Raw genomic sequence first — 13,382 nt, forward strand, 5'->3', positions numbered from 1 at the left:
TTATTATATATCTAAGTGAATTTTCTTCCAACAGGAATTAGTGGGAATTCTGTTATATGAATGCATACGTTCATGTTCACCTTTAGCTCTTTAGTATGTCGATCCACAATTTGTTGAACATTGAGATTTGCCTCTTTCTGAGAAGTCACGGAAATAATACGTTCTTCAGCTGCTGCTGTCATTTCTGCCCGAAGTTCCAAAAGTGCCCGACTAAGTGCCTAAAAATTCCAAAACATACATAATTTTTAAACAGTGACACTTTATATGAGAAACGTGTAATATAAAATACACATAAGATTCATTACTTTAAACTATTCTCTTATAATACCATGTGTTTAATCAGTGTTCATAAACAATCCAGCTGTTTCAAACTGATTTCCATTAGTAAGTGAACTCAGTTCTTCCCAAATTGAGTGTAAGAATCCAAAATCTTAATAATGATAATTGTGAAAATCTAGCATTAAATCAAACAATCTGTATTACCCAACCCAGGCATGTTCTGTTCTCAAAATTCTAAGCTGAAATATTTATTTAAATTACTCACTTAATATATGCTTCCATGTGAAATCAATGGAATTTAAGAAGACAAAGTTACAAGATTAGAAAAGACTTAAAATTTGCCAATAAATTTCATGAGCTAACACAGAAAAACAGTGGCACCTTCTAAAACAGTTAATTATATACAAAATCTGAGATAAGTGGAAAACAAACTAATCAACCTGTTAATCCACTGACCAACCCCTTTTCACAGCACTGTCTCTGAGATCTCCTTCTTTAATTTTCCTCCTCTTATCCTATCTCCTTCTTAATCCCCAGAATTGTTTAAAATTTTTCAATTATTTAAATTGTTTAAAATGGCCTCAGTAACAGAGCATCTTAACAGAAAAGGAGAGAAAATATTTTCAAGAAGATTTTTCTTTATTGAGATGGCTGGATGACATCACTGACTCGATGGACGTGAATCTGAGTGAACTCCTGGAGTTGGTGATGGACAGGGAGGCCTGGCGTGCTGCGATTCATGGGGTCGCAAACAGTCGGACACGACTGAGCGACTGAACTGAACTGAACCCACAAATCAGACTGATAACATAGAAAGATAAGTTAGACAATGCATAGATGTGTTAGTCGCTCAGTCGTGTCTGACTCTTTATGACCCTATGGACTGCAGCCCACCAGGCTCCTCTGTCCACGGAATCCTCCATGGAGTGAGTAGCCATTTCCTTCTTCAGGGATCGTCCCAATCCAGTGATCGAACCCAGGTCTCCCGCATTGGAGACATATTCTTTACTGTCTAAGCCACTAGGAAAGCCCAAGTTGGACTATATTTGAACTTAAAAACACCACCAATTTATAGGGCTTTCTAAAAGAGTTATCTTGAAAGACCCAACCTTGCTTAACAGCTTAAGATAACGCTTATACTTTTTATTACAACAGAGAGATGCGTGCTATCATCTTTTACAAATCTTCACTAACAGCATTCTACCACATGTTTTAACTTTCTATTGTTACTTACTTTTTGTTGTTTCTCTTTCAAGGCTAATTGGCTCTTTAGCCTTTCTACTAGATTTCTCATTGTAGTTGTTGGAGCTCTTGAATTTGCTTCTTTTTGAGTCTGAAGTTCAGATTTTAAACTTTGTGACTCCTTTTGTGATTGCACCAGAAGACACCTCAAATTCTCTACTTCTGCTTTAATTTTTTTCACTTCATCTGTATGATTTTCTTGGAGCCTAATATACAGCAAACATATGTATTTAGTAGAGTGGTTGCAGCAATTCGGAGAAGGCAATGGCACCCCACTCCAGTACTCTTGGCTGGAAAATCCCATGGATGGAGGAGCCTGGTGGGCTGCAGTCCATGGGGTCGCTAAGAGTCGGACACAACTGAGCGACTTCACTTTCACTTTTCACTTTCATGCACTGGAGAAGGCAATGGCAACCCACTCCAGTGTTCTTGCCTGGAGAATCCCAGGGACGGCGGAGCCAGGTGGGCTGCTGTCTATGGGGTCGCACAGAGTCGGACACGACTAAAGTGACTTAGCAGTAGCAGTAGCAGTTGCTGCACTTAACAGTTTGATTGATACAAATTTTACAAAGAACAAATGTTTGGTCCTCAGTATCCTTAAAAATCTAAGTCTCGATCCAAATCCTGAAAGAGGAACAATTCTTTACTCTACTTAACTACTATTTAACTTAACATAAAATAGACTTTCTTCCAGTTTCTGCCTACTATGTTTTTCCAACAACTGCATCAGTAATTTATGGCTCTAGATGGAATAATATAGAGAATGAACAAAATAACACTTTAAATATTATGGCTCCTGCAAGACGCAACTGCTTCCTTTATATAAGGGTTTCTCCACCATGGCCATGACTGAAGTGACTTAGCAGCAGCAGCAGCAACCATGGCACTATTGACATTTTTGCTGGATCATTCTTCATTGGGGGTGGGGGTTACTGTCTATGCATTTTAAAACATTTAGTGGTATTCCTTGCTTCTACCCACAAGATGCCAGTAGTACCTCCTAGTCATTCATCAAAAATGTCTACATCAAATGTCCCTGAGGGGAGAGGAGAGCAAAATCACTTCTGCTTTAAAATCACTGCCCTATAGTGACATTTACAAAGACAAAACATAAACTTTCACAGAAACCATCCATGTGTACTCTTAATTTGTATATGGTTTTAAAGTCACCAGTACTGTATCTATAACTCTGTAGCTGTATATGGAAATAGATATTATAGTAGAAACTAAAGACTTTTTACAACTGAAGTGACTAAATGCATGCATGCATGCACAAAGACTTAGTAAATTCAATTAATCCTACTGCTCATTCAATATTAGTCTTATAAATGGAATTACATCATTACATCCAGTTCACTGTATTTACATAGGTACTACATTAATAAGGCCATCAATATCGAGATTCAAATTATTAAACTTTCTTCAGTGACAGAAAGGTATGTTAAACTATCAGCAGGTGCAGTATTAAATAATCTGAGACTTGTTTCTTCTAGCAAATCTTAGGCACTTTAAATAATCATCAAACTGTAAAAATATAAGGTTTCACTAAAGAAATCACACAGAACTATAATTTCCTAAGATGCATTAAAATATGCATACCATTGTGCACATAGAGAATAAAAGTATTAACTTTAGGCTAAAATGACAGAAGTACAAAACAACAACTTCAAGTGTTTCAGGTGGCGAAATAGTAAATATACAAGGAGATATCAAAAGTTGATTATTTTCAACATCCAAGAATCAGATTCAGAAATGAGAGAAATGTTATGCTCTAAAATATGACAGAAACTTAATATATCAAAAATAGCATCTCATGTATAAAGTTTAACAGAAAGAGGAAATACAGATTGAAAATATACCACATGCTACTTTAATTCTCTTTTCTCTTAGAGAATAATTCATTTAAAGTGGCAGCTTCTTAATAATGCAAAAATATTGTTAGCTTTGTCAGAAGCATCTTGGATAAATGAGTAAAGAATCAAAGGTTCTAATAAGGACCTCAGAGATGGAATAGAATTATAAGTCAAGTAGTTTACTTTCTCATTTTTTTTTTTTTTTTGAGATAAGAAACTGAGCACCAGAGATAGTTCTACAGTGATTACAAAATACCTAAATATAAGCCTGTTTTATTTAATGATTGATTTATGGCTGTTCTGGGTCCTTGCTGCTACATGCGGGCTTTCGGTGAGTGCCGGGGGCTACTCGCTAGTTGCTGTGTGTGGGCATCTCATTGAGGTGGTTTTTCTTGTGGTGGAACATAGGCTCAAGAGCACGCAAGGTTCAGCAGTTGCAGCACTTGGGCTCAACAGTTGAGGCTTGCAGCCTCCAGTGCACAGGCTCAGCAGGTGGGGAGCATGGGCGCTGCTGCCTTGCTGCATGTGCAGTATTCCCGGACCAGGGATTGAATCCTGGTCCCCTGCACTGGCAGCTGGATTCTTTCCCACTGGATCACCAGGGAACTCCTGTACCTATTTTAGTTTCAAAATTTATACTCTGATAAATGATTGAACAATGTTTAGAATTTCTAACATAGAGAATGCTTTGAGCCCTCCACTGTTGATGTGGTTAATAAAAAAGATTAATATTTCATTCAACAAATATTTGAGCCTTAAATGTATGCCAAAAACTGTTGTTGCTGCTGCTGCTGCTGCTGCTAAGTCGCTTCAGTCGTGTCCGACTCTGTCCGACTCTATGGAGAGCAGCCCATCAGGCTCCTCTGTCCACGGGATTCTCTAGGCAAGAATACTGGAGTGGGGCCACAAACTATTACAGGTATATAAATAAAAGTTTTGTATTTATGTTACTTTACAATTTTCAAACTACTTCCATATATAGCATCATTTGGCCTTCATATAACTACCTTGAAAGAGCCAGAGTAAGTGTTGTCATTTTCCTTTACAGATAATAAAAAGGAAAATTTCAAAGGTTAAAGATGAGATTCTACACAAGAATCTTTTGAGTCAGACTGACTAGATTCAAATCATGGCTTTCTCATCTTCTCCTAGGCATGTTACTAACGCGTTCTGTAGCTTAGCTTCCTATCTGCAAAATGGAGTGACTATCCCATATCATCAGTGGTACTGAGGATAAAATGAGATAATATAGGCAATATTTTTAGACCAGTGCATGATATAACAAATGCTTACATTTATATTTATTATATCATTATTCCCATTTTCCTATATTTACAATATATTTCTAAGACTTACCGTAATTTCATATTTTCAAATTCTTTGATTTTTAATTCAGTGATTTCTTTTTGTCTCTCTAAATCTTGAGATACTTGTTTTAGTTTGATCACAAGTGAGGAGAGAGAGTCATCTTGTTCTGCTACTGTCTGTTCCATTTCAGCCAAACGAATAAAATGCTTGTTGGTAGGAACTGGAGTGGGAGACTGTTTTATTAAATCCTATGAAATATCATTATATTAGCCATGAGCAGGTACAATGCAATGCCATACTTATCTCATAATTTTAACTTGGTTCCTTAAATGATCAAAACAATTTCAAATCTAAAATGTAATGAAGGCAATGAAGGCTTAGAGAAGACAGGAAATAGAGATATTATTCTTTGTATTCCCAGCATCTGGCAAAGTACCTACATGTAGGGAAGGATCAATAAATAAATGTTGATTGAATTAATGAGTTAAAGTTTGAGGAAGGTAAGGTTTGCATGTTAGGAGAAGAAAGACAGGTCACTTTGCACATATAGAATACAATGACCAAGAGGCAAGAATTATCAGAACATAGAAAGCAGTTAGATACAGGTAAATTAATAATGTATAGATTTGAAAAGACAGACAGAGGTCAGAGGAAGAAATATAAACATGATTTTCTAGGCAGCAGTAAGCTATAACAAATCTAGGTCTAGGGAAAAAAATGATCAGAGCTGTGTTTTCAGATTATTCTGGCAAAAAAAAAAAAAAAAAGTAGGATGGCTTCCAATCCCCTCTCCCCGAAAACAGAGCTAAATTTTCAACTGTATGGTCTGAAAAATCAATAAAGAATAGAACAAAGTTCCTAGACTCTTACCCAAACTGTAATCTTACCCAAGCTGTTTCTTTGAATTTACTGAGTGAATTATCAGCCTGCAGTTCTAATTTACGATGAAGAATATGAAGTTCTTCTTCATGTTTCTTAACAATTTCTCTTTGTTCCTGTTTTATAACAAATGAAAACTATAGCTTACATTGTGACTCATACAAATTTACATTCTAAAAGTCTTAAATATTTTATCTTTAATATACTAAAATCCTTATGAGAGGGAAGGAACAACATGTGCATACATTTCCCTAGCACATGTTCAAATTGACAAGCCTAGCCTTAGAGTATAACTTATTCGTAATATTAGAATACTATGGATTTATTATCTTTTAACTTGTTTCTAGCAATTTTTAAATTTTAGATTTTTTTTACCCCTTAAAGTTCTGGCAAATTTGATTTTCACTGATACCAGTGTGATGGATTTCATTCTAACTTACTGCCTCAATCTTTACCTATTAACTTGAAATCAGTTTCACCATGAACGCCATTACTGGTTTACTCAGTCAATAACACAAACTGCCAGTTTTACTGACAGATCTGTAATCCAATCACGTGAAAGTAACAATACCTGAATAGAATCATTTGAAAACAAGAAATGAAACACCACTTAAGGGCAGAATAGTATTTGGCATTTGTCTAAAAAACACCATAATAAATAAGACAGCATAACATAATCAAATACCTCTCTGGCTTTTTCTAGCAGATGTTGATACTTCTTCAACACTTCTTCCTTTTGATTTAACCTTGCTTGCATATTTGCAATGGTCTGGTGAGCAAGTTTCAACGTGTGATGAGATTTTGGTTCCACCTCTTTTCTGCTGAACTCAGCTATAAGCTTTTCTTGTTCTGCAGTGGCAGGCAATCGAAGCCTCAGTTCATTGATCACTTTGTCTCTTGACAGAATATTCTCCTCTGCTAACCGTAAAGCAGATTCTTTTTCTCTTAGTTTCTGTAATGATAAATCATTAAAAAAAATACTTTTTTTTCTTTTAAATGCTTCATCTGAATTTTAGTCAGACTGGTGGTGGTGGTTTAGTCACTAACTCGCGTCCAGTTTTTGCTACCCCATGGACTGTAGCCTGCCGGGCTCCTCTGTCCATGAGATTCTCCAGGCAGGAATACTGAAGTGGGTTGCCATCTCCTTCTCCAGGGGATCTTCCCAATGCTGGAATCGAACCCGGGTCTCCTGCACTGCAGGTAGATTCTTTACCAACTGAGCTACAAGGGAAGCGCACTAATAGCCAAATGCTACTTTCAGTTCAGTTCAGTCACTCAGTCATGTCCGACTCTGCGACCCAATGGACTGCAGCACACCAGATCTCCCTGTCCAACTCTCAGAATTTACTCAAACTCATGTCCATTGAGTCGGTGATGCCATCCAACTATCTTATCCTCTGTCATCCCCTTCTCCTCCTGCCTTCAATCTTTCCCAGCATCAAATGAGTCAGCTGTTCGCATCAGGTGGCCAAAGTGTTGGAGTTTCAGCTTCAACATCAGTTCTTCCAAAGAACACCAGGACTGATCTCCTTTAGGATGGACTGGATGGACTCCTTGCAGTCCAAGGGACTCTCAAGAGTCTTAATAAGGTTAAACTGTATTTCTATGTGACAGCAGTTATCTACATGCATATTTTATTTATAAGATTATTATATATGTTAGAAACTTCATTGTTAATGATGAAAATGAAATTTAGTTACAATACTTTATTTAGATCTTATAGTTTTAGAAATAGAAATGTGGGTGGTGATAGATCTATAAAGAAAATGTAATGAATCATTTCTTTTATTTTGATTCATTGACTCATTAGAGCATCAGAACAGTAACCCATAGAAGTCAACAAAGTATAAAAGCTGGAATTTTAGTGGTCTGAGTCAATGGATCTCCATTATAAAATGTGCAGCTTCTCAAAATAAAACAGAAAATAGTATATATTCCTCAACAGAATTAAGCAAATACTCAAAAATCAAACAGCTCAGTGGCAATTCACATAAATGACAAATTTACAATATAGAAGACAATTTAAGTTTCTTTGGTTGATTTAAAAATGCACAATTTAAAAAATTATTTTAAATGTATTTATAGTAATATGATTTTCATTTTAGTTGACATCTAAATATATTCAGTTTATACTATTTTCTGTATAATTTAATAAAGAGAGATCTGACCATCTATTAATCAAATTTAAGACCTAGATTAAACTAAGAAACAACTCCTAGTTTACCTTCAAGCCCTTTAACCACCCACGAAAAGAAGTAAACTAAAAATTGATCCAGAGTTTAGAACATATGCTTCAAAATAAAATATAAAAATAAACAAGGATGAAAACAATTCTTGATCATTGAAGGGAGGGAAACACATTGCTCATAAAGCTAGTCAAATGCTCTTTTGGTTTCCTTTCATGCTAGCAACTGATGAGTGTGCTCAAAAGTGATAAGTAATGACTAAAAGAAGAGTGATTTCAAATTAGCCATACCTACTGTTCTTTATTGGCAAAAGAAAGACTAAAGAAAAGTAGAGAAGAATAAGCAACAGATTCATCATTTTATGCTTCATCCTCATTTAAAAATATTACTTATAAAATTCCAGAAGTATACCCAATAATATACTTATCAAAATGCAAGGAGAAGAGGGCAACAGAGGATAAGATGGTTGGATGACATCACCAATGAAATGGACATGAACTTGAGCAAACTCTAGGAGATGGTGAGGGGCCAGGAAGCCTGGCATGCTACAGTCCATGGGGTCACAAAGAGTCAGACGGGGTCAGACTTGCCAACTGAACAACAACAATATGCAAATTCTTCTAATTACCTCTTCCAGTGATCTGCAAGTTGCTTGGGTTTCTAGGATTATTCTGATATTTTCCTTAATTTTTCTTAAAGCAATCTCAAGTTGATTTGGAATGGGCAAACTAGGGTCTGGCATTGATCCTGTAGCCTCTTCAAACTATTGAGAAATAGATTTTTTTTTTAAAGAAGAGCAGTTGCAACATTGGAAATAACAATATTAATTTTCACAACTATATGACAAGACATGGTTAAATTTCACTTATAGTTGACACATAAAAAGATATCATCAATTAAAATTCCAACTCAGCCATAAAAAAGAAGAAAATTGGGTCATTTGTAGTCATGTGGATGACCCCTACAGTCTGTCATACACTGAAGTAAGCCAGAAAGAGAAGAACAAATATCGTATATTAACATATATACATGGAAGCTAGAAAAATGGTACTGATGAACCTATTTGCAGGTCAGGAATAGAGACACAGAGGTAGAGGATGAACCTGTGGACACAGCAGGGGAAGGAGAGGGTGGAACAAATTGAAACAGTATAAATACTACCGCATGTAAAATAGATAGATACTGGTAAACTACTGTATGGCACAGGGAGCTGACCTCAGTACTCTGTGACAACCTAGAGGGGTAGGATGTGGCGACTGGGAGGGAGGCTTAGGAGGGAGGGGATGTATGTATACAGATAGCTGACTCACACTGTTGTGTACCAGAGACTAATGCAACACTGTAAAGCAATTATCCTCCAATTAAAAAAAAAACAGAAAAATAAAAATAAAATTCCATCCAACCTTAGAAAATATTTCTGTTGGTTAACATTATAGGTCCTGCTATAGAGCAGCAAATAGGATTAATCATTTATACCTTTTGTGCTTCACTTAGTATTTCATTTTGCTGACGGTCAAAAACATCTAGTTGACGTTCCAGCTCAACTTCTCTCTGATCCCAGGCCATTTGTCTTTCTTCATGAAACTAAAGAAGGATAGTTGGGTCATACACACACAGAGACACTCACCAGGCCTATGAGAAGAACTTTTACATACATTTTTCTTTAATCCTCACAACAACCATTTGAAGTCACTGTTATTATTTTCATTTTAAGGAAAAAGGAAGAAAATTCAGAGATTAAATAATTTTTGCCTAAGATCACAAGGACAGGCAGGTGTGGAGTCAGGATTTCAACCCATCCATGTACCCATCCATTTATCCATCCATCCATTCATCCAAAGCATGTTTAATGACACAGTCTATGTGGCAAGTACTATTTGAGACAATGAGAACACAGCAATAAACAAAACCAAGTCCCCTTCACCACAGGATTTATATACTACTGAGGGGGAGATAGTAAACAAATAAGTATGTCATATGTCCGAGGGCGATGAGTGCTATGGAGTAAAATGAAACTAGGTAATCCATATTTCAGGAATCTTGATGATAAAATTTACTGTTGTATGTTGGGTAACTAGGGAAGGTCTCATTGATAAGGTAATACATTAGCGGTAAGACCAGAAGGCAGTGAAAGCATAAGTAATACTGGTATCTTAGGTAAGAACAATTGAAGCAGAAGGAACAACAAAATTTCTAAGGCAAGTAAGCATCTGCTTAGTGAACTGCATCTGTCTCCAAAGCTTCTGTTCTTTATTCTATACCAAGCTGCCTTATTCCTTCAGTGACAGCAGTAGAAACTTGTAAAGGTGAATTCAAATAACCAATAGTGAAACAAAAATTAACTTAACAAATAAACTTGTTTATGATTCTTCCTTTTAAGACAACTACTGCAACTAAATAAATGAATAATGTATTTTTAGAATAGTTTAAAAAATAAGAAACAATATTTTATAAGAATAATAATAGAAGCTATACTTGATTAGGAAAATAAGGCAGTCATCAATGCAATGTTGTTATATTAAAAATCTTAGCAACAAAACACGAAAATAAATATAAAATGAAACCTTATTCTGCTGCACAATTTCTTCCTCCAGACTACGGATTGTGTTCTCATATTCAGAAATTATATTATTCAAATATTTTATTTCTTCTTTATCTTTGACTAATTCTCGATTGAGTTTAAGCTCTTGAAGACGGAGTTCTTCTATTTTTGTGTGCCAACTGATTACCTAAATATTTATAAATTACATATACAAATGTTAATACTATATTAATAATGAATTTCTCTACTGATTTTAATGATTTCAATTCAAATTAATGGACATTCTAAAATAAAATAAGATATAAAATTATTCTTGGTTGTACCAAGAAGAAAAGTTTATTTAGAATTTCTATAGACTTTAATATGTAGACTCTTAACATAAAACATTTTTCAAAAGATGCTGAAATGGATATCACTAACAATCACATTTATTTATTCATTTACTTTCATGTATTTGTTGGGTCCTTAGTGTTTGTGTGTAATTGCAACATTGGTTTTACTTTCATAAATAAAAATCCCAAATGTTTCTAGCCTAAAGAATAAAATTTAATTTCAAAATAATTATTTTCCATCAATTCCTTCCAAATAAGAGTAAAAACAAAATTACATTAAAAAATAAATGTAGGCCTACTACTTGTTTAATCACTATAATGTTTAAGAATAATTACAGTTAGTATTTAATTAATATATACTTTCCTAGAGTGTTTAAAATTCTTTGATACTACAATCTAAGCATTTCTACTGAAACTATGGCTTAGAGGAGTCTCATTTTATTTATAAACAGATATTCCAATAGCTCAAACTCCTAATTTATAAAATCTAAATTAATAAATTTGTCTGGAATTTTGCTCATATATTAAGCATTTTCCACATAAGCACATATTAACTCAAAATTATTATGTAACTCTTCTGAAAATACTGAACTTAAAATTAGTGTTTTACCTTTTGGGCTCCCCTGGTATCCTTTAAAGTGCTTATTAAATCTTCCAGTCCCTTTAACTTTAATTCCATCTCCAGTGTTTTGTTCTTCAGACTTCTATGTTCTTGTTGAGAATTTTTCATTTCTTCCATTATCCTAAGTTTGTCATTTTGTAACTGAATCATTGTTTTAGAGAACTTTTCCTGTTGTGCCAAAGGTAAAGCTCCACTGAACTGTCGTCGTAGAGACTGAATTGTTTGGCGCAAATGTTTTGCTCTGTTTCTACCCTCCAAACGGGCATAAAAGAGAGCTTGTTCTTTTTCATCAAGTTTCTGCTCTAAGCGCAAATTATGGGCCTCCATCTTCTGCAGTTTAGATGTAACTGACTCCAACTTACCAAGAGCAGTAGCCTCACTAGCTTGAAGAGAGACTATGTGTTGGTGCAGCTTGGCAATTAGTGCCTTTTCATCAGACTGTGCCTAATATAAAAAATAAATATTTGTAGTAAGTTTCAAGTTTTCCCAGTGAAACTTATTATGGACTTAAAAATCAGAATTTACTAATTTAAAACATATGCTACATGAGATCCTACAAAAATCTAACCTTGCTTTAACATAAATTGCAAAAGTCTGCAGAAGAAAAAGAACTAGAATGAAACTTATTTAAAATCTAAATCTGGCACCTAACTACATACCAGTTGGAATATTACTAAATTTTTTTTAAACTTCCATATGTAAATAACAATACTGATAATAATGCTAATGTAGACAACGGGTAGTTTTTTAATCCTAAAAAAACTATAATGTGAGAATATGTGGAAACCTATACATAAATACAAGAAACAATACTGTTATGAAAGACAGTTTCTCCCCATTGTCTGAACTGTGGTCAGCAGTTGGCACAATGCATCTGTAAGCATTTAAATGCTTTCCTGTGTTATCAATGGCATTTCAAATTAAAGTTTTTCTAATCAAGTTACAATCAACGAAAACAGGAGCCTCTATTTGATATATCCTGATTAAGACTACAAAAATGATCCCAAATATCTAATGTAAATTTTGGAAAAGAAAAGCCTCTGTGTGTAAGAGTTAATACTGCACATACCTGGTAGTCTAACAGCTGTGTTCTGATGGACTCTGCTTCCCTCTCCCTGGACTGCTGTTGTGCATTCAAAATTTCAACTTGCCTTTTGGCAATATCAGAAATCTCTTTTAGTCTAGGAAGTAATAAGATACTTCAGACATGATTAGGTACATACTCTAAGTAAATACTAGATTTTCCAATTTCTAGACCCTTGTGGAAAAGCTGTTAGCTTGCAGCATCTCTTCTTTTTACGAAATACTAAAGTTTCCTGAAGTATTTCATGAAACATAATTCATGAGAGGTTAACAGGTTTTAACCGCTCCATTCCCAACATTCTTCTCCCTTGAAAATTCATATACACAGTATCATATCAAATGCTCTGAGAAGTTCTAAAGTAAAAAAGGATCTCAATCTGTACATATACATTTTCTAAACATAAATGGCCAACAAACTCCTCTCACAAATTTTTTCATGAGACACTTGTTACCATGGTTTGGTATAGCTGGAATAAGGTATTAGGTAGGCTTACTTGACAAACTGTACAGTTACGATTACAGAAATTTAAATTTTCAAGGTCAATCAATGAATGCTTTGATTGGCTTTATTTTAATTTATAAGTTAGCAGAAATGTAAAAAAGATTATACATTGATTACAATTACCAAAAATGGAGGGGAGCTTGATGATAATTATTAAATGTCCTATATGACTACTGTGATAAGATTAAATAGGTAAAGTAAAACGCATTTTACTTTGGACTGGAGTAATTTTAGTTCAGTGTAACTGATAAGTCTGTTTTCCTCATATTGATTAGAAATTCTCATTGCCAGTTATATGAGTCTTAATCAATTAAAATATAAACAAAATGATTAATTATAACTTAGTTTACTAAAAAAGGTGAGGTCCATGACATAAGAAGAATAAAGGAGTCCTTCATAGTGAAAGGGCTGGAAATGAGTGATATTACCAAAACGAGGTTCCAAAACAATGGCTATAACTTTATGGGTAAGCTGTAACTCTTTTTACTAATTATTTGAGCTTGATGAATTAACTCAAGGATCCTCATACTACTCTAAAGCAGTTAAGACATGAT

At 34.6% G+C, this 13,382-nt stretch overlaps 1 protein-coding gene across 1 annotated transcript in view; it reads right to left on the reverse strand.

Annotated features, from left to right (window-relative positions):
• Nucleotides 1-13,382, reverse strand: part of CEP290 (centrosomal protein 290) — a 90,997-nt gene that overhangs the window by 28,756 nt on the left and 48,859 nt on the right. Inside the window, exons 30-39 of the mRNA XM_052640092.1 lie at nt 12,313-12,424; nt 11,232-11,687; nt 10,312-10,476; nt 9,224-9,331; nt 8,376-8,510; nt 6,247-6,513; nt 5,570-5,677; nt 4,731-4,930; nt 1,514-1,727; nt 81-218 (exon numbers count right to left, since the gene is read on the reverse strand). Coding sequence (XP_052496052.1) covers nt 81-218; nt 1,514-1,727; nt 4,731-4,930; nt 5,570-5,677; nt 6,247-6,513; nt 8,376-8,510; nt 9,224-9,331; nt 10,312-10,476; nt 11,232-11,687; nt 12,313-12,424 — 1,903 coding nt within the window. The remainder of the gene's footprint in view (nt 1-80; nt 219-1,513; nt 1,728-4,730; nt 4,931-5,569; nt 5,678-6,246; nt 6,514-8,375; nt 8,511-9,223; nt 9,332-10,311; nt 10,477-11,231; nt 11,688-12,312; nt 12,425-13,382) is intronic.

The sequence above is a fragment of the Budorcas taxicolor genome, chromosome 5 (genome assembly GCF_023091745.1).
Source record: "Budorcas taxicolor isolate Tak-1 chromosome 5, Takin1.1, whole genome shotgun sequence".
In the NCBI taxonomy this organism is placed as follows: domain Eukaryota; kingdom Metazoa; phylum Chordata; class Mammalia; order Artiodactyla; family Bovidae; genus Budorcas; species Budorcas taxicolor.